The sequence below is a fragment of the Colias philodice genome, chromosome 6, assembly GCF_061535455.1.
Source record: "Colias philodice isolate Cphi_HAF_F1 chromosome 6, ilColPhil1 Martin Lab GWU primary, whole genome shotgun sequence".
In the NCBI taxonomy this organism is placed as follows: Eukaryota; Metazoa; Arthropoda; class Insecta; order Lepidoptera; family Pieridae; genus Colias; species Colias philodice.
The window spans coordinates 9,759,555-9,785,764 of record NC_143091.1 but is presented as its reverse complement, the minus strand read 5'-3'; the positions used below and the strand labels follow the sequence as shown (position 1 = coordinate 9,785,764).

The window sequence follows — 26,210 nt, the reverse complement described above, 5'->3', positions numbered from 1 at the left end:
ATTGAATATTGTTTTAGACTATCATGATTAAGGGATAATTGGTAATATTTTGGGAACTTATGTGTTAAGTTATTTTAATGTAGATTTTAGAAGTATTCTATAAAAAGAGCACAACAAATATTGGTTTTCAACAAGACAATAAAAATAGTTTGCCGCATTAAAATTTAAAACATATACTAGGAACATTTCTTCAAACAAATACCCAGCACATTACCGTTCGATGCATTATACATCTGAAATTGTCGGGAAAACATTCATCAATAGCGAAGTCTGTAAGTACACTCACGTATTTCTCACGAACGCTGCGAATGGCACCTGAATAAAAGAAGAGCGCTTTTCGACTCGGCATTGGGTGAATCTTGTTCAAGTATGTGTATATTACACACAGGAAAATTGAAACCAACGCTGCCTACATAAAACAACTTAGCTCGTTCTTCAAAGGTTTTCCTTGTAAAATAAAATTAGGAATCTACCGTTCTCTTCGCATTTATTGGCCCAAATTTAAATACATTTAAGAGAAAGTCGATTTGTTTTTTGTAAAAGGTCTTTTACAATAGACTTCAAACTCCTCAGTGAATTTTAAACTATTTTCCCTGAAATAGTGTCTAAGATGAATGGGATTGCAAAAGATATTAAATTTGCTGCCCCAGTTTTATATTCTTAATCTATGTGATAAAGCTTTGTAGTAGAGTAATTCTCAGTATACCAAGAAACTTTAAATATATTGTACCTACAATTTCATTTTAACGAAAAAATGTATTCGTTACCATAAGAATATAAGTTTTTTCATCAATATAATCATAGATAAATATGTTATGACGTTTCAAAAGGGCTTCTAGAAGAAGTCTAATTGAATAATTGAATAAATAAATTTTTTGAGTTTAAGAATCTAATCTAAGAATATTTTACTAATTATTTATTAGAAAGAAATAATTCCTAAGTCAATAAATAATTAGCCATATAAATGCTTATTGCTGACCAAATTAAAATTATTTAAAATTATTAATTATGTCTTCTTAAAAATACATAAATACATCTTAGTTAAAGGCACCTTTTAGAATCACTAAGAGCCAGTAGAGCACAAAATACTATGTATCTTATATATAAAATTCTCGTGTCACAATGTTAGTCTGCATACTCCTCCGAAACGGGTGGACCGATTCTCATGAAATTTTCTGTGCATATCGGGTAAGTCTGAGAATCGGCCAACATCTATTTTTCATATGTACCACGGGCGAAGCCGGGGCGGACCGCTAGTATACATATAAAACACGATTCTTAAAGATTTTTGAAGCCAATTAACCAGACACTTTTTGCAGGAGGAGATTGAAGACCGACCCCGAGCGGCTACTTTTCTCAGTTCCCTGGCTGACTACTCGAACACCATACCGACAGCCTCCGCCGCCGACCCCGATGCGCCGAAACCTGCTCCCCCCGCTCGCATGGGCACCCTCATCGGCGTCTACCTACCCTGTATCCAGAACATTTTCGGCGTTATCCTCTTCATCCGTCTGACTTGGGTTGTTGGCACAGCTGGTGCTATACAAGGATTCCTGATTGTACTTACATGCTGCTGCACGGTACGTTATAGATCTTTGTTTTAGAAGGCAATTAATTCTAGGACATTATTCAATTATGTTACATTCTCTGCCAAACGATAAAGTAACTTGTCGGCAGGTGTAGTTCCATTATCCAACTTCTCACCATTATTTATCTTACTTTATTACACTTTTATTTAATTAATATCGAAAATATTGTTTAGAGAATGTTAAAATTTTCATTTTCAGACAATGTTAACCGCGATATCTATGTCCGCTATTGCAACGAACGGCGTGGTACCTGCAGGCGGGTCTTACTTCATGATCGGAAGGTCTCTGGGTCCAGAATGTGGTGGTGCAGTGGGAATGCTCTTCTATACGGGGACTACGCTCGCTGCAGCCATGTACATCGTTGGTGCTGTAGAAATTGTCCTAGTAAGTAGAATTATTTCTCATATAATCAAAACGTTTCAATGATATGAACACCGTTTGTTTTAGTCCTTTCTTATTATTAGATAATAATATTACTCTATTTATGTAACTTTAGAGTATAAATGAAAAGAATAATATTAACCGCCTTTGAATTAATTTGCATTGGTTGCTATTAATTAACTGTAACTGAAAATACATTAGTACATTTAATTGCCGCGTGTGCAGTCGTGAATATTGATTGCTCAACCAGACTTGATAATTATGCACCACAATCTCTCTAATATGATACAATTAGGCAACTAAATGCATGTGCGCAGTCAAATTAATTAATGCTACAATAATCATCACTAATAACACACTATATGTTAACTAGACGTATATGGCGCCTTGGATGTCAATCTTCGGAGATTTTACAAAGGATCCTGAGGCTATGTATAACAACTTCCGAGTTTATGGAACTGGATTACTGTTGATTATGGGAATGGTGGTGTTCGTCGGAGTGAAATTTGTGAACAAGTTTGCAACCATCGCACTCGCTTGCGTAATTCTCTCCATAACTGCTGTGTATGTCGGAATATTCGTGAACTTCAACGGAAACGATAAACTTCAGTACGTAACATATCATACATTTGCATTACAAGTGTTGACTACAATTTAAAGATTTTAATGTGCAAATTTTATTTATAGAATGTGCGTGCTTGGAAAACGGCTGCTTAAAGATATTCACATAAGTAACTGCTCTAAGGATCCGGGTGGTGAATTAGAACAAATATTCTGTCCCAATGGTACATGTGATCCTTACTATCACACGCATGAAGTTAGCATCGTTCAGGGTATTAAGGTAAACTATTGATACTACGAATAATGAAATAACTTGTATAGTTACAAGCAAATAATAATTTTACCTTTCTTTAGGGATTGGCAAGCGGTGTTTTCTTTGATAACTTACAAGACTCTTTTCTACAAATCGGTCAATATATATCGTATGGAAAGGAACCTGATGATATAGAGCAAATGGAACGCCCTACATACAATCAAATTTATGCCGACTGTACGACTACTTTTACAATTTTGATCGGAATATTTTTCCCATCAGTAACTGGTACGTAAATAAACTATAGTATTTAGTATTTTTATGATAATATATATTTTACAATCTCAATACAATTTAAATATTTTTCCAGGTATTATGGCTGGTTCAAACCGTTCCGGAGATTTAGCAGACGCTCAGAAAAGTATCCCTATTGGTACAATATGCGCTATTCTGACCACTTCAACCGTGTATTTATCGTGTGTATTATTATTCGCTGGAACTGTCGATAATTTGTTACTTCGCGACAAGTAAGTTAATGTTCTGTTTATTTCTTCTTTTTATCATATGTGTCTTTATGTTTATATCCTTGCACGTAGCCCGTATTTGCAGATGTGTCTTCTCTCCCTGATTTTCCCTTACCTTTTCCCTGTTTGTCAAACCGTTCTTTATGTGAACCAGTATACTTCGAAGTATCTGTCATACGACTAACAATGTTTGAATTGTCCACTTGAGTCGCTCTTGAAGTACCAGGAACATCACTCTTGGATAATTTCCCTATTAAATCGTCAATATTTAATTTGCACTCTTTAGCTAAACTTTCTATAAAAATCATGAACTGCTTGAAGTCAATCGTTTTAGACTTAAATCTCTGAAATAAGATAGCTGTATCAGTAGTCGAAACTTTCTTTCCGTCAATAATCCCAACTTCTTTCAACCATTTGTCAATGTTGGTTAATGTTATTTGACTCCCATCACTCTTAGAATTTCCAAACTTCGCGTATCCTTTGAAAGCAGATTCGAGAACTATTTGTTTATTCAGCTTATCCACCATTCTAATTTAGTGAAATACAACGTTAATAAAAACTAAGAAATTTGCTATTTTATTTGAAGATAATAAAAACCATCTAGATTTCGATGAAATTTATTAATCATTATTATTTTTTTGTAGATTTGGCCAGTCCATTGGCGGGAAACTTGTTGTAGCAAATATGGCCTGGCCAAACCAATGGGTAATTTTGATAGGATCTTTCCTATCGACATTGGGAGCTGGTTTGCAGTCTTTAACCGGTGCGCCGCGGTTACTGCAAGCTATTGCCAAAGATGAAATCATACCATTCCTTGCACCATTTGCAGTTTCGTCTAGCAGAGGCGAACCCACTCGGTAAATACTTATTACTATAATAATATGAAAAAACATTGTGTACATTAACAAAACCAAGATATAATAAATTTTAATTTTAATAATTTTAGTGCCCTGCTACTCACGATGCTTATATGCCAATGCGGTATTCTACTCGGAAATGTTGACATTTTGGCTCCATTGTTATCCATGTTCTTCCTCATGTGCTATGGATTTGTCAACTTGGCGTGTGCTCTCCAAACATTACTCAAGACACCTAATTGGCGACCAAGATTTAAATACTATCACTGGTTAGTAAATATAATTGCCACGACATTAATTTAATATGTTGATATTGTATGACCATCTGTTATGGCTATATTTTTATGTTATCAGGTCTCTATCTCTGGCCGGTCTTACGTTATGCATTTCCATTATGTTCATGACGTCATGGTTCTACGCTCTCATTGCAATGGGCATGGCTGGACTTATCTATAAATACATCGAATATCGCGGGTATGTTCTAATTTTAATCGTTCTATTATGTATTTGGTTTTAGTAAATTAATTAAATGTTAATATATCAAAAATACTTTAAATTTAGAGCTGAAAAGGAATGGGGTGATGGTCTTCGTGGTTTAGCATTATCAGCGGCTCGTTATTCCCTGCTGCGTCTTGAAGAAGGTCCACCACACACTAAGAATTGGCGCCCTCAAGTATTGGTACTTGCCAAATTAAACGATGATCTTAACCCGAAGTATCGGAAAATGCTCGCTTTCGCCAGTCAACTGAAAGCTGGTAAGATGCTGTTATCTTTACATTACTTTATTGAAATGTATTAAAAAATTCCATAAACTTAACTCATCTGTGCCTGTATTTACTTACCAATAATCATTTCTAGGTAAGGGTTTGGCAGTATGCGTATCGGTACTTGGAGGAGATTTTACAAGACGTGCTGGAGAAGCATCTACAGCAAAGCAGAACTTGCGAAAATGCATGGAAGAAGAAAAAGTTAAAGGTTTTACTGATGTTCTTGTGGCACATAGCATTGCTGATGGACTTAGCCATTTGTAAGTAACCTTATACATACATAATAATATTAACTAAGAAACACATTTTAACATCAGTCCATTCAATTTTTTTCCAATAAGTATTTAAACTGTAAAAATATTTTACTTTTTAGTGTCCAAACAACTGGTCTTGGAGGTCTGAAACCGAACACCGTAATCGTTGGTTGGCCCTACGGCTGGAGACAGTCTGAGGATGATCGCACTTGGCACGTCTTCTTGCATACTGTACGAGCTGTAACTGCTGCAAGGATGGCTATGCTAGTGCCTAAAGGAATTAACTTCTTCCCTGATTCCACTGAAAAAGTATGTGTTAAAACAAATTATTACTATTTTATAGTATAGTTTCTTTGCCATTATTTTTTTCTGTATTGAACATCTCTAAAAATTGGAACTCAATTCTCATTGCATTTAAAAACCTCGTTAACGGAAGGGTGATCACTGTAAATCTAATTTAGCAAAAACTAAACGAATAAACTTTTATTTTAAATAATATTTTAATACTTTTTTATAGGTTTCGGGTAATATTGATATCTGGTGGATCGTCCATGATGGAGGCATGCTAATGCTATTGCCATTCTTGCTAAAACAGCACCGAACTTGGAAGAATTGTAAAATGCGAATTTTCACTGTGGCCCAAATGGAAGACAATTCTATCCAAATGAAGAAAGATCTTAAGATGTTCCTTTACCAATTGCGTTTGGAAGCTGAAGTCGAAGTTGTAGAAATGGTAAGTTTAGTTGACTCTACAGAAAAAATGTGTTAAAATTATGATTAATATTTGATTTGACGTACATTTTTATAATCAATATCTTTTAATAACAGACCGACAGTGATATCTCTGCTTATACATACGAACGAACCCTGATGATGGAACAACGAAACCAAATGCTCCGGGAACTCAGACTTAACAAGAAGGAAACCTTGGGCATGGTAAATATTATACTACAATAAATTATTCAACTCACATTGTATTCACGAATTATATATAGCTAAAGCTAACATAAACTTGCTATAATTGTGAACCTGTGATAACTCTATATATATTGTGACACTCGACTAATTCTCATTTATCTGTCGCTGCTAACACAGATGCAAAATTTGGTGGACTATCGTGAACAAAACGCTGAGGAGAAGTTGCCTCTGGTAAAATGGACGCTTTCTACCCTAAATCAAGGCCACTTCTTATGATTATGCATTTTAGAATTTTACATTATCATTAGTTGTTCTATGTCATTAATGAATTTAGATTTTGAGATAATCATTATTTCAAATGGGTGTATAAAAACATGTTTTCAATGTGCTTATTCTCTATATTTCTTACTTATAGGATCATCTTTACTATCCTTGTTATGAGAAATTGCCCCATCTTTCATGTACACCGTCACGTAGCCCCATTATGGATTCGCGATTTTATATTCTAAATATTGCAACGCACAGACTGCTTTAAATGTTTGCTTATTTTTCTCTTGTCTATATGTCTATAATTTATATGTATTAATAATCTATGTGTTAATATAGCTATATTATATAAATGTTTAGAAATAGAATGTCTTAATATAAATAATAATTTTATTTAATAAAAACAACGCCTATGTGTGTGCCTGTTCGTCTTATAAATAATACTTTATGGCATGTATATTTGTATGTGTATATGTTATCAACAGAAACAAATTTCAAATATTGCATCTCAACTCTCAAGCAATATTTAATGAATGAACATTCAAATGATCAGTAGGTGTTGTTAGAAGTACATGTTTTTATATAAATTTACTGTTAAAATCTATACTATTTAATATATGTATTAATTAAACTTATATATGACTTTAAATTTTATTTAAAATTGTTCTTTTTTTCCTTCTTTATAAAATTTTTGTGCTTTGTCTCTCACATTTATGCTTAAATTTACTTTACATTATATATTCCAATATCAATACAATCAGAGCTTACCCTGCCCACAGCATTGCACACAGGACCCTTTACCGAACCAGATCTTTAAAATGTTATCATAGATATAGTAGTATTAAATGAAATTGTTTCTGCCCAGGTACAAGCTATAGTAGACCACCACCATGCTGACGTTAAAACAGCAAGCAAAGTACGATTTGCAGAACCCGGCAGTGAACCCAATCCGAACGACGCACCTTCACCACCGCTAGCTGATAGCGATGAGAAAGATACTGACGACAAGGTGAATATCTTTCTATTATTCTACCTAAAATGGACTAAGTTTAGATTCTGAACTGAATATAAAATATAAAAGTCGTAACAACGTTGAACAAAATAAAAATAAAAATGGTATCCTTTTAAGGGTTACAATAATTAAAAGTGCAATATAATTTGCTCAAGTTCGTATTGATTTATTTATACTTTAGGTATTGAGAATATTAGATTCAAGTATTTTTTAAAGAATTTTATAAATTAATATCAGCATAGATACCATAATCGATGTTATTTAGGATATAGTCACATTTATGAGGTCACTTGTCAATATTATAACGAGTACATTTATTGATTTTCTAAAGGAGTCTAAATTAATCAAATTAGATGTCCATTAAACGCTCTCGAACGAAAAGAGAGATACTCCGATTGACAAGGGAGCCTTCTATGTGGAATTTATTTTGCACATTGTTCATGCTTATTACAAAATGTAAATCCTTATATTTCAGTCACATGTTTTATAAGGATTTCATCTACTAATGTTGCAAGTGCAAATTTATTTTAAATATCGTCACTATTTTTTATAAATATTGCACTTACATCATTAGCATGCACAGCATTATTATATTTATTTAATGTTTTGATTTTATCATCACCATATTTAATAGCGGGTCCTAGCGAATTTACACACGGTGGTCATATGTTTGATTCATTCACGTTAATTTATTCACTTTTCTTTGTTTCATTTCACACAGTAGGAATAAATGTTTTGATGTTCGTAGTCAGCTATCGATATGCAATTTAAATAATATATGACATCCCGTGTTTCATTCGCCTTGAATCTATTATGTGCAACCCCGCGGCGCTCAACAAACAATGAAATGAACGAAACGGTTATATTGAAACGGATCGACTATTGGCGCTAAATAGGATGACTTTCGAAGTAGTTTGTTGCACATAATTGATTCAATGTGGGACTCGTCCGATGAAAACTCACAGTGTGAGGGAGCTCCTTCGCCGCCCTTGGACGCCGAGAAGAAAGACAGCAACGCCAACGGAGACGCGCTCAATCCTAAACCCAATTTGCCTAATATTACACCGTAAGTTGAAACCACTTTCTTGATATTTCTTCATATTCTCGATTTTTTGAAACTAGAAACACAACTTAATCATATACCGTACAATCATGACATTAATGTGTACCTACCTACCTAGACTACCTACTACTACTAAAAAATACTTTTTTCCTTTCATTGTTTGTGAAAAAGCAAAAAAATATAAAATTACATTGACTAATCGATCCTTTAAATTATGCTAATTCCAGTGACGAAGGCACGGTACGTCGCATGCACACAGCCGTGAAGCTGAATGAAGTGATCGTGTCGCGGTCTCATGACGCACAACTAGTCATACTGAACCTGCCCGGACCCCCTCGTGACACTAAACTGGAGAGAGAATCTAACTGTAAGTTACATTTACTATGTATAGATTTTCTTAAATTAGAAAGAGTGTGGGTGGCTTGTGAATGGCGCCTACGTTAATCAGGATTTACGTAATAAGAGATAAATAAAATTGAGGGATTTAATTGACATTACAAGATTGTGCTGTTAATAGAAAATATTGGAGAAATATTTCGCTTCAAACATACGTTAATGAAAAGCAAAATGTATCTACTTGTAACACATTATCTTCGCAGTTTGATTACGCCGAAAAAAATGTACAGTGCAGACCTTTGGAATTAAATAATGTATTTTTATTTTCATAGATATGGAATTCCTGGAGGTGTTGACGGAGGGGCTGGAAAAGGTGTTGATGGTGCGCGGGGGTGGAAGGGAGGTCATCACAATCTACTCGTGAATGACTTGCCTCCTTCTCTTGACACAAAAAGGCAATATTTTACATTACGTGCGACTTTTAGGACATTGCGTTTACATACGTTTTTAGGAACTTTTACACGGCACGAATCATGACACTTCAAGAGAAATATGTGACATTTACACTATTGGTTGTATTGTTTGGACGTTACATACACGAGTGTATAACAAAACATTCGTCTTCGGCTTATGTTTCGAAGAATGTAGGTAATTGTTTAGTAAAATATCGCAAGTGTCCAGTTGGCAGAGAATACTGAAACGACATGATGACCGAAAATGTTGACTAATCAAAACAAAAGTTACTGATTCAGTACCCATATGAAGTAAATATTGCGATCGGACACTTGCATTTTTCTTATGACTACTACAATATTACATTAGATGTAAATTTTGTTATATTTGACACATAGGGCGATTATTTTTGAAGTTTATTCACTGTTGTGTAGTATATTATGTATTAAATTAAATGACTTATTCTAACGAAGAGCCTTACTTAGATCGGTAGTTCTAAGTTCGTTTCGTCATAGACTAGCTGAGAGCGTAGATATATCTTTGTTACAGATATGCCATATCGTTTTTAATTTTACGGTTGTTATACTTATCCTTCTACTTTATTTTTTCTATGGATGTTAAGCATAGCTATTTTATAGATTTAGAATATACAAACTATGTGGATTCTGTAAAATTAAATGTAAATAGTAATTTCTTTCATAAGATATTCGACGTCTGCTCAACTTTAAAATAATCTTTGGACTGAAAATGAAATTTTATTGAACCGGAACGACTCGTAGGCGATTGGATTAAATTTTCATCTAGTCTATTTCCAATGATTTTCTATAAAGTTGTATTACTTTCTTTGAAGTTTGAAATTATGACGAAACACAAATAGTTGCTATTGCAATAGCAGGATTAAAGTGAAGAAGTGTATTGAAAATCTTATAATGGAAGGGTTTACCTTTCATTTACTGTAACTTTAGTATATAAACTCGTAAACGTTTTGCGCACATTCGCGTAGTTAGAAGATTTCTTACTGTGATCGTTTATATAATGTTTTGTCATCTGTACCTTATTCATTAATGGCGAAATATCTTCTAGTTGTAAGCTGAAATTATAATTTAGCTTTAAGTGAATTTGAATTATCTGATAAACATAACTGTATTCTAATATTATGATATATAAGTAACTTTAAGGTTAAAGAATTACTCTTTTTATATACTTTAAGTGAACTCTAACAGAAATGCGATATCAAAACATTCCACATCTTTCCTAAATATAGGTAAATAATTTGAATTAAGATCTATTCAGAAGTGTTCCAAAAGCACTAATTGCTTCTCTCTATAAGGTATCTATAGATATAAAATAATATCTACCTACTTCATAGAAAACAATCGCTGCTGGCAGTATTAAATTCGAAGTTAATTCGAATGTGGCAATGCCAAATAACTTTCAACACATTGGAATAAATGAAAAAATTGTCAATTTGATTTCTATAACACCATAATTAGTAAGCATTCTTATGTGCGAAGAGTGTTAGATGACTGCCAAATAGGTATCGGTGTTGTAAAATAATTAGATCGTAAGAACGTACTTTTAATCATATTAAATGTGTTTGAAATTTTGAGATCCTAGTTGTTTAGATTCAAGCGAATAATAGACATAAGAACTAGTGCATGATATCACTTTTAACTTGTTGAGTAGAAATCGTATTCATAGCAATGGTGTGTGAGTGAGGGCCTTTATCCCTTTCTCACTTGCAAATTAGAGATAGAACAAATTATACATTCACTCAAAATAATTGCTTTCATAAATCAAAATCTTAACTTTTTTTCGTATATATATGTACATGACAGATCATAAATTACATTAACAAATTTGTTTAAAATAAATTAATTGTTTGTTTTTCTCGTTTTAGATCTAACTTAATAAATATCGATAAACGAAAGATAATTTAAATTATTATTAGGTAAATTTATTGCAACAATATTGGGAAAGTAAAAAAATTTGATTTCTAAGCTTCTTTTAGTTAAAAAATGAATATAAATCAAATGAATTGGCTAAGAACAGTATTATGAGATAGGACTGATTTGTTTATTGACAAGCGAACTATTTTAATGCAACTGTGTATCTATCTTGAATGCTTATGAATGATACAACATAAAAATATAATACAGAAACACAAATTTAATATATGAAATTACTTACTAAACTTATTCGAATTATATAGAGATTATTTGTGGATGGTTTGATAGTGAATATACGGATGGATAAGCGATTGCTCTAAAACTGCATCTTATGCACTTCGCCTTGATAAAGTGATAGGAGTGTGATCTTTTGAATAAAAGGGTATAAAGAAATTAATCAACAATCACTTAATAAAATTAAGTACCTACATAATATTTATTGTATTAAAAATATGCAAAGAAAATATATGATTTTAAAGTTAAATAGGTACTGTATAGGTATTATTTTATCACTTAGTGATATTTTTAAACATACAAACAAATTTATTTAGATATCTTGATTTTAAGTCTGGTGATGAAAATAGAATATCTTTAAATGTAATACTATCTAACTATATTATAATAGCTATGAAATAAATTCTAACATATATAAAAGCCCTCAAAATATATCTATGTATTCAGCATATAAACATGAAAAATGTACTATTACTACATCTATCCTATAGGATGACGAATGACATGCAAAAATAATGCATTTCATTTGAATCAGAAATTCCATTCCCCATAAAAAATTACAAAATACACTAAATACCTACAGTAAGTTCAACCCTCTCCTCTGAGGTTCAACCCTTATCAAAAGTTCATAAATGATAAAAATTAGGATGACGTCGTGTCATATTATATGTGTGCCAAATTACATGGATAATGTACCCCATGAAATTACATAATTACCTACATTTCCTGATACTATGCTTAATACAATAAATTGGTTTTCCTAAAAAAAATTAAAGAGCTGATATTACCTTTTACGCGTTTCACAAAAGCTTTGATTGCAGCGTGTTAGTGGTAGGTAAATAAACGAATAGATGTAATTTATTAAGCACATCTAAACCTTTCAATCAAATTTAAGAAATTCGTGTTCGTAAATTCATTCATACATAGTAGAAGTAGATAAATCGATATTCTATTGAACTTCTGTCGAGTGTCTTGTAATAAATTATAAATTACTTATTAAATTTTAGGCTGTGAGCCGACTTAAACAGATATTTTACATTTGGTAACAAGATTGAAGAAGCTAGAGCCGCTGTGATACAACATTTGGCTATAAATTAAATAATATTCAAATGGAATATTAAAACATATGTACCTACTTTTCAAAGGTAGAAAATTATTTTAATTAATTAAGTTATCGATCCATTCCAATCTGTTATTACCTACCTTGTGTAGATAATTAATTAATTATTACCTACTTCAAATTATTACAAATTATGAATACCATTGTCTACATCTTAATAAGCCTAGCAAATTCAATTTTTTTCTATTTATGTTTATACATAAACACCTGTTGTCTTTATTTTTATTTAATTTACTTACTTAATACGTAGCTCTACTATTATTTGTTACCTACTCAAAATAAAAACAATATACAGAACAGTGATTTATGTACCTACTTAAATTATCTTAACCAGTTTAGATATATTATTTAATCTTAAATATATACAAATGTATCTTTATTTTTAACCTACATAGCAAAATGTGTTTTATCAGAAACAAAATTATTGTCTACTTCGATTGTCTAAGCTAAGAAATTATTAAAATACCTATTCAAATAATAATTCTAGTAAATTAGACAGTGAATAAAATAAGAAAAATGTTATAAATATAATAAATTAGTTAAATTTAATTTTTCTCTTTTATTTTTTAACAAACCTTTCCTTCCTAATCCTAACATGTCCACTATCCATAATTAGCAATTTATATCAACTACATAGTTACCATGTATTTAAGATAGCTGCAACTGCCCGCAAATTGACAAGGAAAATGTAGGTATCTGTAAGTGTAGGTACCTATATTATATATTGTAATAGTCATACATATTAATGAAAAGCACATTTAAATAAAGGACGTTAAAATGTATAAAAGTAAAAAACCGGCCAAGTGCGAGTCGGACTCGCGCACCGAGGGTTCCGTACATTGCTGTTTCTTTTGATTGCGTTGACAAAGAAGTTTGATTTTGTTACAGCTTAAAGGTATTATAGACCTGAGTATTTGGTATGAATTTCAATTTAATACCTCTACGCGTTTATGAGGAAATGGGTAGTAAGTTTAAAATTATTAAAAAAATATATATTAAGTGATGTAACTAAAAATTTATGGTTTTCGTAATTTTTCCTTTATCTATGCTATAAGACGTTGCAACGTCGTACACCAAATTTCAAGATTCTGAGTTCACGGGAAGCACCCTGTAGGTTTTGATTCCCTTGCAAGTGTCGAAAATTTGCGGCATAAACGGCTGTATCTTTTGATTGCGTTGGCTTAGAAGTTTGATTTTTTCACAGCTTCAAGGGACAGTAGACCTGAGTAATTGATATAAATTTCAGCTTCATACCTCCACGCGTTCCTGAGAAAATGGGTCTTGACAGACGGACGGACGGACGGACAGACTGACAACAAAGTGATCCTATAAGGGTTCCGTTTTTTCCTTTTGAGGTACGGAACCCTAAAACATGGTATCTAAATGAATAGGACAAGGGAAGTGAATGAGAAATATGTACCTACTTAATTGGTAGGTATACAACAAGCTAACAAGTGACAAGTTTATGCAAGCTGGCAATGTTAAGCCCAGTTTCCTTTATAATAATTAATCCTTCCCTTATCCTTCTAAGCGATTTAACGTACCTACCTGTTATTTACGTGTTGAACATAACTACGCATTTACGTGTTAAATAAAGATACGAATTTCCCTATTGATCAATAGCCTGTATGTATAAGTACCTACCCCATAGACTCTGTGGCATAGAGGTTTGTTGATTATTTCGTTACTACGTTCGTTTTACAAAATGTTGATCCCAAAGACGAAAGGAAAAAGCGGAAAGGAAATAAAGAAGATAATCTACAAATAGACTAACCGCCCGCCCGCCCTGGAGACTGGAGTCTGGACCCGAACCAGGACCGAAAGCAGTTTTTGAATTTGTCCATTATCAACAGAATTGATTTTTTTTTTTCTGCCAGCTACAACTTATAATATTATAACCGTAATAGGAAGTAGGAAGGAACGTGTCAAGATCGGAAAGCAACACGACGCGACGTACTTACGTTCTATAACTAGGTATGCCCACTACAGCGTATAAATTACATATCAAAGCGAAAAGCATATCGGCGAATTGCGCGAATTGTCACTATTGATAGCATTAAAGATTATATAATTATATCCTTTACATAGCATTAACGATTAATAGAAAATATTTTTTTGCCTGGCATCTTCCTGTTACGGTCATAGGATGATAGTGTGAATACCTAGTCCTTAAATGTTATGGGTAACTACTAACTCTGCTAGTAAGTTTTATCCCGGTGAATAGGTGTAAGAAAAATGACATAAAATACTTTATTTAAATACATTTATTGATTATTGCACAAAAATGTATAAGACTAGAAAAATATATTTGTTATTCAAATTATTGTCGTTATAATAATGCATTACTCTTAACTCACTACAACTATTCTATATCACAATGATTGATAATAATTAATTTATAGGTACCATTTACAAGTGAAGATAACATGATGTCACTCGGATAAAAACTTATCTTTTACTAATAGTCCGGGATACATCGCCCATTTTTGCAAGTGATTACTATCAAGCTAATTTTTCGTGAGTAGCTTTATTTTGATGAGATGCCCAATAATTTCATGTACAAAACTCTCGATTGTGGTAGCTACCAGAGGAAACAAGGATAAAATATTTTGATTTGATGGTTCTCAAATATTAATTACTAACTGAATGTTTTTTTTTGTTCAATCTCAAGATAATTATCTAAATTATTCGAAAAAATATTTGTCCTACAAAATCTATGGTTTGATCAAAGAGTCCCCCTTTTCAATGTGTATCGATAACGAAGTCATCATGAATGATTACTAACCAGCTGATTTTTTTATTTTCACTTATTTAATACTTATATAATTCAACAGACATATTGTCCTACAAATTGCGTAATAAATATTTGAGAACCGTCAAATCAAAAATTTTTATCCTTGTTACCTCTGTAAGCTACCACAATCGAGAGTTTCGTACATGAAATTATTGGGCATCTCATCAAAATAAAGCTACTCACGAAAAATTAGCTTGATAGTAATCACTTGCAAAAATGGGCGATGTATACCGGACTATAATACATAGTTAACAAATGAATCAACAATAATTCATACATGATCTACAACATAAATGATGTTTATGATTATGTCTGTTTGCTCATAATATTATCTTCCAAATACATTCTTAAATCACTAGTTTTATATGACATATAGAGTTGGCTCAACACTGAGTATTTTAGACTGACAACATTAAAACCCAATAATTTCAAGTGCCTTATCTTCATCATCTGAGAGCCAATGAGTTGATCACTCTTGGTACAATAGTGATCAGGCAAATGTACAAGTATGGCTATATTCTCATTCTTTGTTATTTTCAACATCCAATTAAAAGTATCACTGCCCAGACCCACTGGATGCAACATTATATCAATAAGGAAGGATTTATCAGAGCAGTAATTCGGAACCAGCACTTCTGTAGACATTCTATCTTCTCCGACTATACTAACAATGGTATCTTTTATCTTACTAACAATATTACTAATCCTAAAATCCTGTACAACTGGTTGAAGCCATTGATCTTTAGGCAATAATGGACCTGAATAGTCATTACACTCAATTGATAAAGAAGTATCTATCAAATATAATTTTTGTAATAAATGTGGACTACTTATTCTAGTCACATATTCAGGATGGAAGACCTTAGATACTAATTTAAGTGGATATTGTCCAATATAAATATATGATAATATTGTAGAACATAAATCATCTACACTTATTTTTTGGTAAGTTTCAAGAAGTTTTGTTTCAGATATGTTCCAAAAGTCTTTAATGGGCGGCTGATAGTATAGATATCCAAAAGGATATATGAATGATTTTAAAAAACTGTGTGGTATATGATTTATGTTTTTAACATAGTGATTGCAACATATATTAAGTATATCTTCATTTCGTAACTGGAACTGCATACAATAATTCAATATACCAATGATTAAAATGTATGATGTCACTTTTGAGCCTTTCAACTTTGTATATTTCTCTACAGCTGCTTCCACTTGGTCATCAGTATAATTAAGCCTCGTGAACTTTGTAATGATATCCAACATGGTATCTTCATCAAGTGAATGAATGTTTGCATAGAACCAATTCCCAAGGGCTGCAAATGACTGCATAGAAAAATATTTTTCTACTATAAAAACTCCTATGATATCTTGCATGGATATACTGTCAATCTTCGGCCACAATTCTGACAACTTCTGTTCCGCCAAATTTATAATTGTCTTTTTACTAACTTTCAGACCAGAAAGAATATTAAATATTTTTACAATATTTGTTTCATTGATATGCCTTTCATTTGCAATAAATCCAATCCAAAGTTTATCCAATGTTTCAGTATGCTGTTCATTGTTATTGGTCATTAAAAAATTAGCAAATTCAGATAAATGGTCTATGGAGATTTTATTATCTGTCACCCTCAACAGTAGTTCATCACAAAACTTAGATTTGTATGGTTCAATTACAGATGAATTTGTCTTTAATATATTTAATATTGTTTGAGTGTCCTCAGTCTTCATAACAACTTTTAAAAGCTTATCCAATATAGCACCTTTAGCAAAGTTTGTGTTTGGATCATTCTTTGTATCAAATGGTAATGATAGAGGATTTTTTTCTAAGTCATAAATCCTTTCTATTGCACCCAATGCTATATTGGGAGTTATTTTCGTGCATTTGTTAATCAGAGAAAAAACATCCCGTAGATCCATACACTGTTTGAATTCCTCCTGAATGAGAGGAAAACTTAATGAATCAGCAGCATTTTTAGGAGTTCCTTTTTCACTTGATTCTAATTCTGTCAAACTCTTCAGTTTTCTAATAACTACTGGAAGCTCTGAGACATTATACCCGTTTTCAATCAAGATTGTACTGTTAATAAACTCCTCGTTATCATTTTTATCATTATCTTTTTCACCACTAAATGATCTGGATACAACTTCATTAAATGAAGTTATTGCGTTGCATTTTCTACATGAAAGTATGCTTTTCCTAGTGTTAGAATATGACCTCCACAAAACAAACGTCATTTCTAATACAACCTTTATTTATAAGGATTTACAATGGTACAACAGCTTCGTATGAAAATCAGCATGTTTTAAAATGGAATCTAGATCAGTAGGAAATGACTCTCATTGAAGTAGATACTATTATTTTGTTTTTTTAAACACAATCAAAAATCAAAATATTATTACAAATGATACTGTGAATTGTGAAATGTGTAGGTATAATACAAACAGATACAAACACAAAAAAGCATGATTTCTGTCATTGAATTGACAGTTGACAAAAGTCAAAACCAATATATGTTCTGTGGTCGTAGATTCTCATTCAGATTCTCACTCTACGTCTGTGGTCAACAAATTATTGTAGTATGATTTTACAAAATTGTCACTCGATGCCATTCTCGATGCCTCATAAAATATTCTGGTCTGATCTGATCGTTTAAATATGGAAGTCCGAATCTGTTTGTTGCAAAACCTTAGCATTAAACATATCTCAAATGAAAGGAATCGAGTCGAAGAAAAATCGCGGTTTTTAAAAAAATATTTTGTCAATTTACTCGTCATTTTTCATTCTGTCAACTGTCATTGTCATTTTATCATAAAATTTGTCTTGTGAGCGTCTCGTGATTACCTACTGTGGATATTTACGATACATTGGTTTACTTTTAAACGAACTCTCCTAATGAGAAGATTTACTTTTACCTTGACTGAAATAACTTAAATATTTTGTGGCGACTTGCTCATGACCTGACCAAAAGGAAACTTGTGACATTTAAATGTTGTAAGTAAACTTATTGAGTTATTTTCTTCTTCTAAAGCATTCCTAAAGATATTTTTTAAACAAAATAATCATTTGAAATATATTTATTGAAAAATTCAATAAAGTATTTCTGCATAAAGTACCTACCTACATTGTTATCATTTCATTGTGAATTCCACTTTGAATTGTTGAGGTATTTAATTTATATCATAAGTTTTTGTCTTATCATTGTTACAGATTACTTCAAGAATTTTCGTACATTTCGAAATTATAATGCCTGAATTAACAAATGTAAGTCGAATATTCTTTTTTTTTTAAATAATGGCTTGTGTATTTCTTCAGTAGGTAACCTTATTTAATATAACAGACAAACGCATTTTTCAAGCTAAAGTATAAAAGGGCACTTTTAATAAATTACAAAGTTCCCTTTTATAATTTAGGTTAATAGGTACAATAATAATGACAAACAATATAATAATATGATCCAAATATTATAATTATTAAATAAATATTACATATAAAAAATTAAATTATAATTACAAATGCATACATAACTAAGTATGAAAAAATAAATATTTGGAAAAATTAACACAACTCAGTTACAGTCACCTAGGTAGGTATATAACAACTTGCTGAGCTACTAATAAAATTGAAATTGAGGGCATAGGTAATTAGGTACATACAGTAGGCGCTTGCTAATCCGGCACCGGCAATTTTTCCTCTATGCCGGATTGTCGGAAATGCCGGATTATCGAATTAGTATAGGAAATAAGACTTCATATTTAAAACTAGCGGTCCGCCCCGGCTTCGCCCGTGGTACATATTTACGTTTTCTCTACATAAGAACCATCCTCGTACTTCAAGGAATATAATAGAAAAGAATTATCGAAATCGGTTCAGCCGTTCACACGTGATGCCGTGACAACGCGAAAGGGGTGCGGACCCGCCGCCTTTATAAAGCTCCCGCCGCGAAGCGCGTCGAACGCGGCAACTGATACACAAAAATAATCCTTATAGCTGCATGATTCTGTAATTCACGCGCGATGACTTATAGCGTATTTCATGTATAACTTTGGTGTTTCTACACCGATTTACATGATTCTTTTACTATAACCTGCCCAGGAGTATGAAGAATAATTGTGCCAAATTTCGTTAAAATCCGTCGTGTAGTTTTTGTTTCTATAACGAATATACAGACAGACAGACAGACAGACAGACAAAAATTTTACTGATTGCATTTTTGGCATCAGTAGCGATCCCTTATCACCCCTTCATAGTTTTTTTTTAAATATATTTCATGTACAGAATTGGCCTCTCTACAGATTTATTATAAGTATAGATGGTACCTAAGTTGAATTTATTATAAAAAAAAATACATAAATTAATTAAAATATTAATTAAATAAGTATTAAAATTACATATTAGGTTCATCATTTATGACGTTTTCGCTCAGTAATCCGGCGTTCAGCTATGTAAAATGCCGGATTATAGAGCGGGCTCTCTGAGTCCCAAAGTGCCGGACTACTGAGCGTGTCGGATTGGCGAGCGCCGGATTATCGCGCGCCTACTGTATTTGAATATTTTTCTTCAAATTAAATTTGTGTGTGTGTCTTTTTGTCTGTTTGTCTCAGCAATAAGAACAATCCTTCATTTTCACGAATCTAGGTACTAGAACATAGGTTGTTCTTTATTCCTTCATCCCTCATTTTCTATAAAAGTATTTTGACCAAGTTAAATATGAGTCATTAATTATAAGTTCGTAAATAATTTATCAAATTTCTATGACGCGAACAATAATACCACTACATTAGGTAGGTACCTACCTACCACACATGAATATCGAGTATGAAAAATAAAATCGAATTGTGCTCCTATAAACTAGGTACCTATGCTAAAATGAGTTACGATTTCAAATTTGGCCAAGAACTCCCATCTAATCTAACTAATACAATGGGAATATTATCGAGATACGCGTTTCGTAAACAAACAATAACATCTATTTATCTGGGTTTTGTAAAAAAAACTCACATTATCTAATGACACTGCTTTTTAAAATAGTTCAATAATATAACTCTTTCTAATGGTAGAGAATACGTAATTAATAGAGCTACATATCAAAACTATAACACCGATGCATATTAACAGCCATAAAACAGTCGTAAGGGATCATTAACTAACATTGTTATGTTGCGCTTTGATGATACTGTGATGACACAAACAATCAAGCTAATAGACTAATGGAAATGGCCCCCAGCGCGACACATGTGAATGAAATGCCTTAATGCCGTAGTGACTAGCAGAGCCACTGCGGCTCTTACAAGTCTTTGTATATATTTCGCGACACAAGAAAAATCTCAATACTTAATACAACAACAAGTAGGTAGCGATAAAAACCACGATTTATTTCGATATCTTAAGATAACACGCTGTAATGTGTTTATCTCGTTTCATATAAAAGTGCCTTTGTATTGTGCACGCAGTTTTAAAATGAGTGTTTAATTACGCTTGTTACGGAGATCGCGGTCTAATTTCACATAACAAGCGTTTATAGCGGTGCCAGAAGCATTTGTTCTGCCGTATGTGGCGTTTGGATATTTAGGTTAAAACTAGTGTCGTATTTCGTACGGTAAAATCGCAATCATGACATTTTACAAGAAAAAATCCGCTTATCAGAGGAATCAGTGATATTGTATTTTGTGTATTTATTTTAGATGGGTTTGCAACTGCGTTGGGGTGTAGCTGGGGTCGGAATGATCACCCACGACTTCTTGACGGCAATGGCTTCCATGCCCCCCGAGCAACACCGAGTCGTAGCCATCGCTGGCAAAGACCTAGATCGTGTCCACAGATTGGCCACGCTCCATAAAATCGCAACGGCGTACGAAGGCTACGAATCGTTAGCGCACGACACCTCAGTAGGTATGTTCTGCTTCAATCGCAAGGCGAAGCATTTATGTTCACAGTCCTAACTCTTACTCCAGTTTTTTTAATTGATTTTAACCTAATCGCCAGCTAATACGCTTTCAAATTACGTACCCTTGAAGTTTTAAGATAAATATTTTAATTTTCAGACATTGTATTCGTCAGCGTACTTAATTTGCAGCATTACGATATAACTAAGTTAATGCTAGAGAACGGTAAGCACGTTTTGTGTGAGAAACCGATGGGGATGAGCTACAAGCAGACGAAGTCTCTTGTGGAAATGGCGCGCGAAAAGAAGCTATTTCTTCTTGAAGGGATGTGGTCGCGGTTCTTTCCTGCTTACGACGCTTTGGATAAACATATATCGGCTGGTGGGCTTGGGGACATATATCATATAAATATACAGTTTGGGGTGGAAATAAGTGACTTAGAACGAAACTTGTAAGATATTTCACTCAGATTGCTATATACTTTCATGCAGTTTTCCTTAAAAAGCGCAGCTCAATCAGGAAATAAATAATCATGACATTTATGAATATATTGAGGAAGATGGAACAAAAATTCGAACGACCGCAGTTAAGGCCACATTTTTTCCTGATCGAACTGGGTTCAAGATTCTTTATTGTACCCGAAAAGAATGCACAAAATACTTCCGCGCTTGTCGAAATTAATGAGTACCTATACATTGCCATCATTATCTACTCATTGAACAATACACATTAGTTTTATTTAAAAAATGTAAATTCAAAAGTGGAACCTTGAAACTTTTATGTACCTAATAATTTAAACTGTATAGATAAAAAATCTTTCTCACTCATAACGCTATTAACAATTTCATGAAAGAAAGTGTACATATTTACATAAATACAATATATCCAATTCCAAATATTACATTTCTCAACGTCTCTACACACATTTGCAGGATGAAAGATTTAGGTGGCGGCGCTGTATTGGATTTAGGTGTTTACATGCTACAGTTCCTTCAGTTCATATATAAAGAACCGCCTACCGACATCATGTGTACTGGGCATATAAGTAAGGCTGGTGTAGACGAGTCAGTGTCTTGTGCACTAAAGTATACGGATGGCAGGACGGCAACTATCGCCGCTCAGACGAGGGCCACGTTGACGAACAGAGCCGAGATAACGGGGACTAAAGGGACGATAGCGGTATGTACTACGCCTTATTTACTTGTACTTGAATTATAAAGTAAGAATTTCTTTAAACAGTGTTCTTATCACTAGTATTTCAATTAAAAGTCTTTTTTGACTGCAATTCTGCAAACATTGTTCTTATTACTAATTATTCAATTGCAAAGTTATCATATTGACGGGTTCTTACTACTTATATCAAAATTTATAAAAATACGTCGTCCGTTCTGGTGTGATCCGTAACAAACGGGCAGAAAGACAATAAGTTTTTGTAATATTTGTAAAGTTAATAACTGTATTAGCACGGATGAACAACCTTGAGTCGTATCTTTACACATTATCTTATAATTCAGAAAAAGAATTCAAACTCATTTAAACGACAATTATACATGTATTAATGATGAAGTAAGCCTTTTGTTTGTTTTTGTTATCAACTGCTATCGTTCAAACCTATTATTTCTTCTACTTCTTTCATAATACATAAATATTTCTCCTTAGATAAACATTTCTTCTCGTAAGTAATTAAAAACAACATTAACAAAATATGAACTACACATAATGAGTTGCTATTGTTATAATTTTATTCATGTTAATTTTTCTCGAAGCCATAGAATATACGTATACAGTTCATATATTTTAATCAATAAAATATGTAAATTGTATGTTCATACTTAATAACAATGGTATTTTGATGTATGAGGCATCGTTAAAATAATTTCAACTTTATAATATGACAGTAGAGACGGCATAAAGTTCTATTACACTATTATAAGAAAAAAAAGATGCGAAGTTAGTTAAATATTAGTTTGAACGTAATAAGAATGTACTGCGATTCTACACAGCTACCTAATTGATGTAGGTAGTTGATAACAAAACGCAGCTAGTCAACGACTATTAGTAAAGTGAGGGTAGTTGGGTCGAACGTCGTATAAACAGCGTCCGAGCCCCTAGGCACGATTCGTACGAATGCGCCACGAGTCAAAGGAACGCGGCAATTTATACTATTCAACAGCTAAGCATGTTCGGACAGGAAACAGTGACAACTAAAATGACAACTATTCATCCACATAAATATCAAATCAGAAGTTACGTCTAACACGGCCATACTGACAATCGTACGTCCTCGTACGCCTTTTCTCGTATTAAAACACTACGGTAGTTCATCTCGGGATTACACAACCATCCTGCCTCGGCCACACTGACCTGACAGAACAATAACCACATCCACATGACAGTGCCTACACTCCTTTCGCGTATCTTGGTATATCTACGCTCGTTCGACTAGTGAAATACATCACTACGATACGTCAGCGACTAGACAATACCTCAACGCCAGGGTTCGACTAGCGATTTGGATCACTACACACAATTCCTTCGATGAACTACATTCCCGTTACAATAATCCACGTAACAAATTTTTACTTCACACAACGCACGAAAAAACACAAACGCCAGTATGCCGTTACAAAACTCAAAACAATTAACAAGTGTAGGCTTGAATTCTATCCCGCTTCTGATATAAGAAAAAAAAGATGCGAAGTTAGTTAAATATTAGTTTGAACGTAATAAGAATGTACTGCGATTCTACACAGCTACCTAATTGATGTAGGTAGTTGATAACAAAACGCAGCTAGTCAACGACTATTAGTAAAGTGAGGGTAGTTGGGTCGAACGTCGTATAAACAGCGTCCGAGCCCCTAGGCACGATTCGTACGAATGCGCCACGAGTCAAAGGAACGCGGCAATTTATACTATTCAACAGCTAAGCATGTTCGGACAGGAAACAGTGACAACTAAAATGACAACTATTCATCCACATAAATATCAAATCAGAAGTTACGTCTAACACTATCATATTATTATCTTTTGTGTTTTTACAATTACCTCACTAAAGTGGTTAGAACAAATAGATAATAAAAGTCATTAATTTTAAAACCACATTATATCGCTTGAACGCTTCGTTTATTTAATCGAAACTTATTTGATTGCCGTTATTCATTACTGATTACTTTTAATATAAACAAAATACCTGCTAAGCCCTAAGATATACCCATGAATAGAAATGAAATCATTAACAAAGTTTGTGGAAGGTTACAATATTACTTCGAAACTTCTCTACATCTTATTAGCTGACGGTTCTAAAAATAAAGGAGGATTTAATAAATAACCTTTTTTCCACTAATATTTTCCCATTAATTTTATATCTGTGGTTGAATTTCCTTTGAATGATAAAATGAGACAAGCACCTTCAGTCAACCTAACCGTCGCCGCACACGAGCCACGGGCTACAGCCACAAACGCCGCCACGAGAAGCTAGAAGCGTGTAGCGTGTGGCCGCCACAGGTGTGCGACGAGTCCATATAAAATGTATGAAAAGTGCAGGCCAATATGCCGGTGGCGGCGTTTTGTGGCCGGTGGCCGGTGGCCCGCGTGCGGTAGCCCTATAAGTTCTAACAGACGAACGGCAGGTTGTGAACGGCAGAGGCTATCCGTTTGACATAATATTGACTGCTGCCGTTGCCGTCAACGGGTCGACGACTGACGTCGACATGTAGTGACGGCTGAAGTAGCCTCTGCCGCTCGCAACTTGTTAGAACACTAAACTGTGCTGTAAATGTTGAACTTAAATAATTAATAAAAAAAATATATTTTAGATGGATTACTTTTGGTGTCCAACGGTATTGCACATATCAGCGGCTAATAGTACAGAATGGACGTTACCAAAGGGCAAATTTAAATTCCACTTTCACAATAGCGCGGGACTGAGCTACCAAATTCAGGAGTGCTGGAATTGTATTAACGAAGGTGAGATAATGTGACTTCGTAATTTGTTTCTTTTTTCTTAATAATAAAGGAAGTAAAAAGTAGGTGAAGGTTGGGCTCCAAATGTTGTCAGGGATAGTCAAAAACAATGGATCTTTTTTCTGTTAATTATATTATTAATTACTTGGAGCCTAATTGTGTATGTAGATGAAATACTCTTACTCTTATTAGGTAATTAGTATCAGACTTGTTAATGCAAGATCGTCGAACAGAAGCCTGTATTCCATTTCCATCAACTAACATCAATATTAATTTTCTTTCCAGGTTTACTAGAGAGTCCAAAAATGAGCCTTGACGAGAGCATCTTGTTAGCTAAACTGATGGACACTATGAGAGCTCAAATCGGAGTAATTGATTCTGCACTCTAAGCCATAGTTATAAGACACAAATTGCCTTATGCCAGTAACTTAGACAATAAGTGACACTCGCACAGTCACGCCTTAAAAATATCGGCCGCTATTCGACTGTATACTACGCAAATTAAAGTATTAATTATACGTAAATATGTACGAGCCCGGGGCTATGTACTTGTTCAGTATTTACCTCAACAAACTGTGATTTTAAATGTGTTATGACACCACGTTGTAAATTATATTTACAAATATTATACGCTATTTATTGATATCGTGTTTTATTTACATACCAACTTGTATACATAATAAGTAATAACATTCCTATTACTGGGATTGGATCTAAAAATATATCTACTCAAATGCTCTTTCAAATTTCGCAAATTTAATAAAAACTTATTTATTGTTAACAATTTTAAACTAAGTAGTATGTATGTACCTATAATTAGTAATAGTCGTATCAATGAAGAAGTTATTAATATAACCTAGTAACATTTAAGGTTAATTAATATTCAATATAGGGCAGTAAAGGATGAGAAATAATTACCATACAAATGTTATATTGATAACCTTAGTTGACAACATATTGTTTAGCATTTATTTAGGCCCAGAATTTCAATTTGCGATATCTGGATGGACTGTTTTTTAATTGAAT

At 33.1% G+C, this 26,210-nt stretch overlaps 3 protein-coding genes and 1 pseudogene across 8 annotated transcripts in view; 2 read left to right on the top strand and 2 right to left on the bottom strand.

Moving 5' to 3' along the window:
- The window catches only part of kcc (solute carrier family 12 member kcc), a 279,798-nt gene extending 266,721 nt beyond the window's left edge, over window positions 1-13,077 (top strand). For 4 of the 5 annotated variants that reach the window (XM_089696788.1, XM_089696789.1, XM_089696792.1 and 1 more), the window contains 19 exons: window positions 1,320-1,580; window positions 1,788-1,973; window positions 2,344-2,579; window positions 2,658-2,811; window positions 2,886-3,072; window positions 3,155-3,311; window positions 3,953-4,165; window positions 4,255-4,434; window positions 4,520-4,639; window positions 4,727-4,920; window positions 5,024-5,192; window positions 5,306-5,495; window positions 5,704-5,919; window positions 6,015-6,122; window positions 6,282-6,335; window positions 7,237-7,380; window positions 8,349-8,449; window positions 8,674-8,813; window positions 9,115-13,077. In XM_089696788.1, the coding sequence (XP_089552914.1) occupies window positions 1,320-1,580; window positions 1,788-1,973; window positions 2,344-2,579; window positions 2,658-2,811; window positions 2,886-3,072; window positions 3,155-3,311; window positions 3,953-4,165; window positions 4,255-4,434; window positions 4,520-4,639; window positions 4,727-4,920; window positions 5,024-5,192; window positions 5,306-5,495; window positions 5,704-5,919; window positions 6,015-6,122; window positions 6,282-6,335; window positions 7,237-7,380; window positions 8,349-8,449; window positions 8,674-8,813; window positions 9,115-9,206 (3,102 nt within the window). In that variant the 3' untranslated portion in view covers window positions 9,207-13,077. The remainder of the gene's footprint in view (window positions 1-1,319; window positions 1,581-1,787; window positions 1,974-2,343; window positions 2,580-2,657; window positions 2,812-2,885; window positions 3,073-3,154; window positions 3,312-3,952; window positions 4,166-4,254; window positions 4,435-4,519; window positions 4,640-4,726; window positions 4,921-5,023; window positions 5,193-5,305; window positions 5,496-5,703; window positions 5,920-6,014; window positions 6,123-6,281; window positions 6,336-7,236; window positions 7,381-8,348; window positions 8,450-8,673; window positions 8,814-9,114) is intronic. The other variant, XM_089696791.1, reaches the window with a different exon arrangement.
- On the bottom strand, window positions 3,329-3,835 carry LOC149487995 (tubulin polymerization-promoting protein homolog pseudogene; annotated as a pseudogene).
- Window positions 13,078-14,804: 1,727 nt separating the features above from the next.
- Window positions 14,805-17,771, bottom strand: LOC149487993 (FAST kinase domain-containing protein 3, mitochondrial-like). Of its 2 annotated transcripts, none has more exons than XM_089696745.1 (2): window positions 15,564-17,771; window positions 14,805-14,996 (listed from the first exon to the last, which is right to left on the bottom strand). In XM_089696745.1, exon 1 carries the CDS (start codon window positions 17,571-17,573, stop codon window positions 15,639-15,641), a length of 1,935 nt encoding a protein of 644 aa, XP_089552871.1. In that variant the 5' UTR covers window positions 17,574-17,771; the 3' UTR covers window positions 14,805-14,996; window positions 15,564-15,638. The 2 variants fall into 2 exon arrangements, with proteins under 2 accessions (XP_089552871.1, XP_089552869.1); XM_089696743.1 differs by having other exon boundaries at window positions 14,805-14,990.
- A 374-nt stretch (window positions 17,772-18,145) lies between these two features.
- LOC149487992 (trans-1,2-dihydrobenzene-1,2-diol dehydrogenase-like) lies at window positions 18,146-25,827 on the top strand. Its single transcript, XM_089696749.1, has 7 exons — window positions 18,146-18,330; window positions 18,547-18,600; window positions 21,021-21,228; window positions 21,381-21,672; window positions 22,154-22,400; window positions 25,037-25,187; window positions 25,470-25,827. The coding sequence occupies exons 2-7, from the start codon at window positions 18,583-18,585 to the stop codon at window positions 25,571-25,573; spliced, it is 1,020 nt and encodes a 339-aa protein (XP_089552875.1). The 5' UTR covers window positions 18,146-18,330; window positions 18,547-18,582; the 3' UTR covers window positions 25,574-25,827.
- The last annotated feature ends 383 nt before the right edge of the window (window positions 25,828-26,210 follow it).

Excerpts from the sequence above, each read along its gene's own strand:
- LOC149487992 (XM_089696749.1), top strand. Across the intron at positions 21,673-22,153 it reads AGTGACTTAGAACGAAACTT|GATGAAAGATTTAGGTGGCG; the intron begins GTAAGATATTTC and ends ACACATTTGCAG. Across the intron at positions 22,401-25,036 it reads GGACTAAAGGGACGATAGCG|ATGGATTACTTTTGGTGTCC; the intron begins GTATGTACTACG and ends AATATATTTTAG.
- LOC149487993 (XM_089696745.1), bottom strand. The coding sequence starts at position 17,573 with ATGACGTTTGTTTTGTGGAGGTCATATTCTAACACTAGGAAAAGCATA.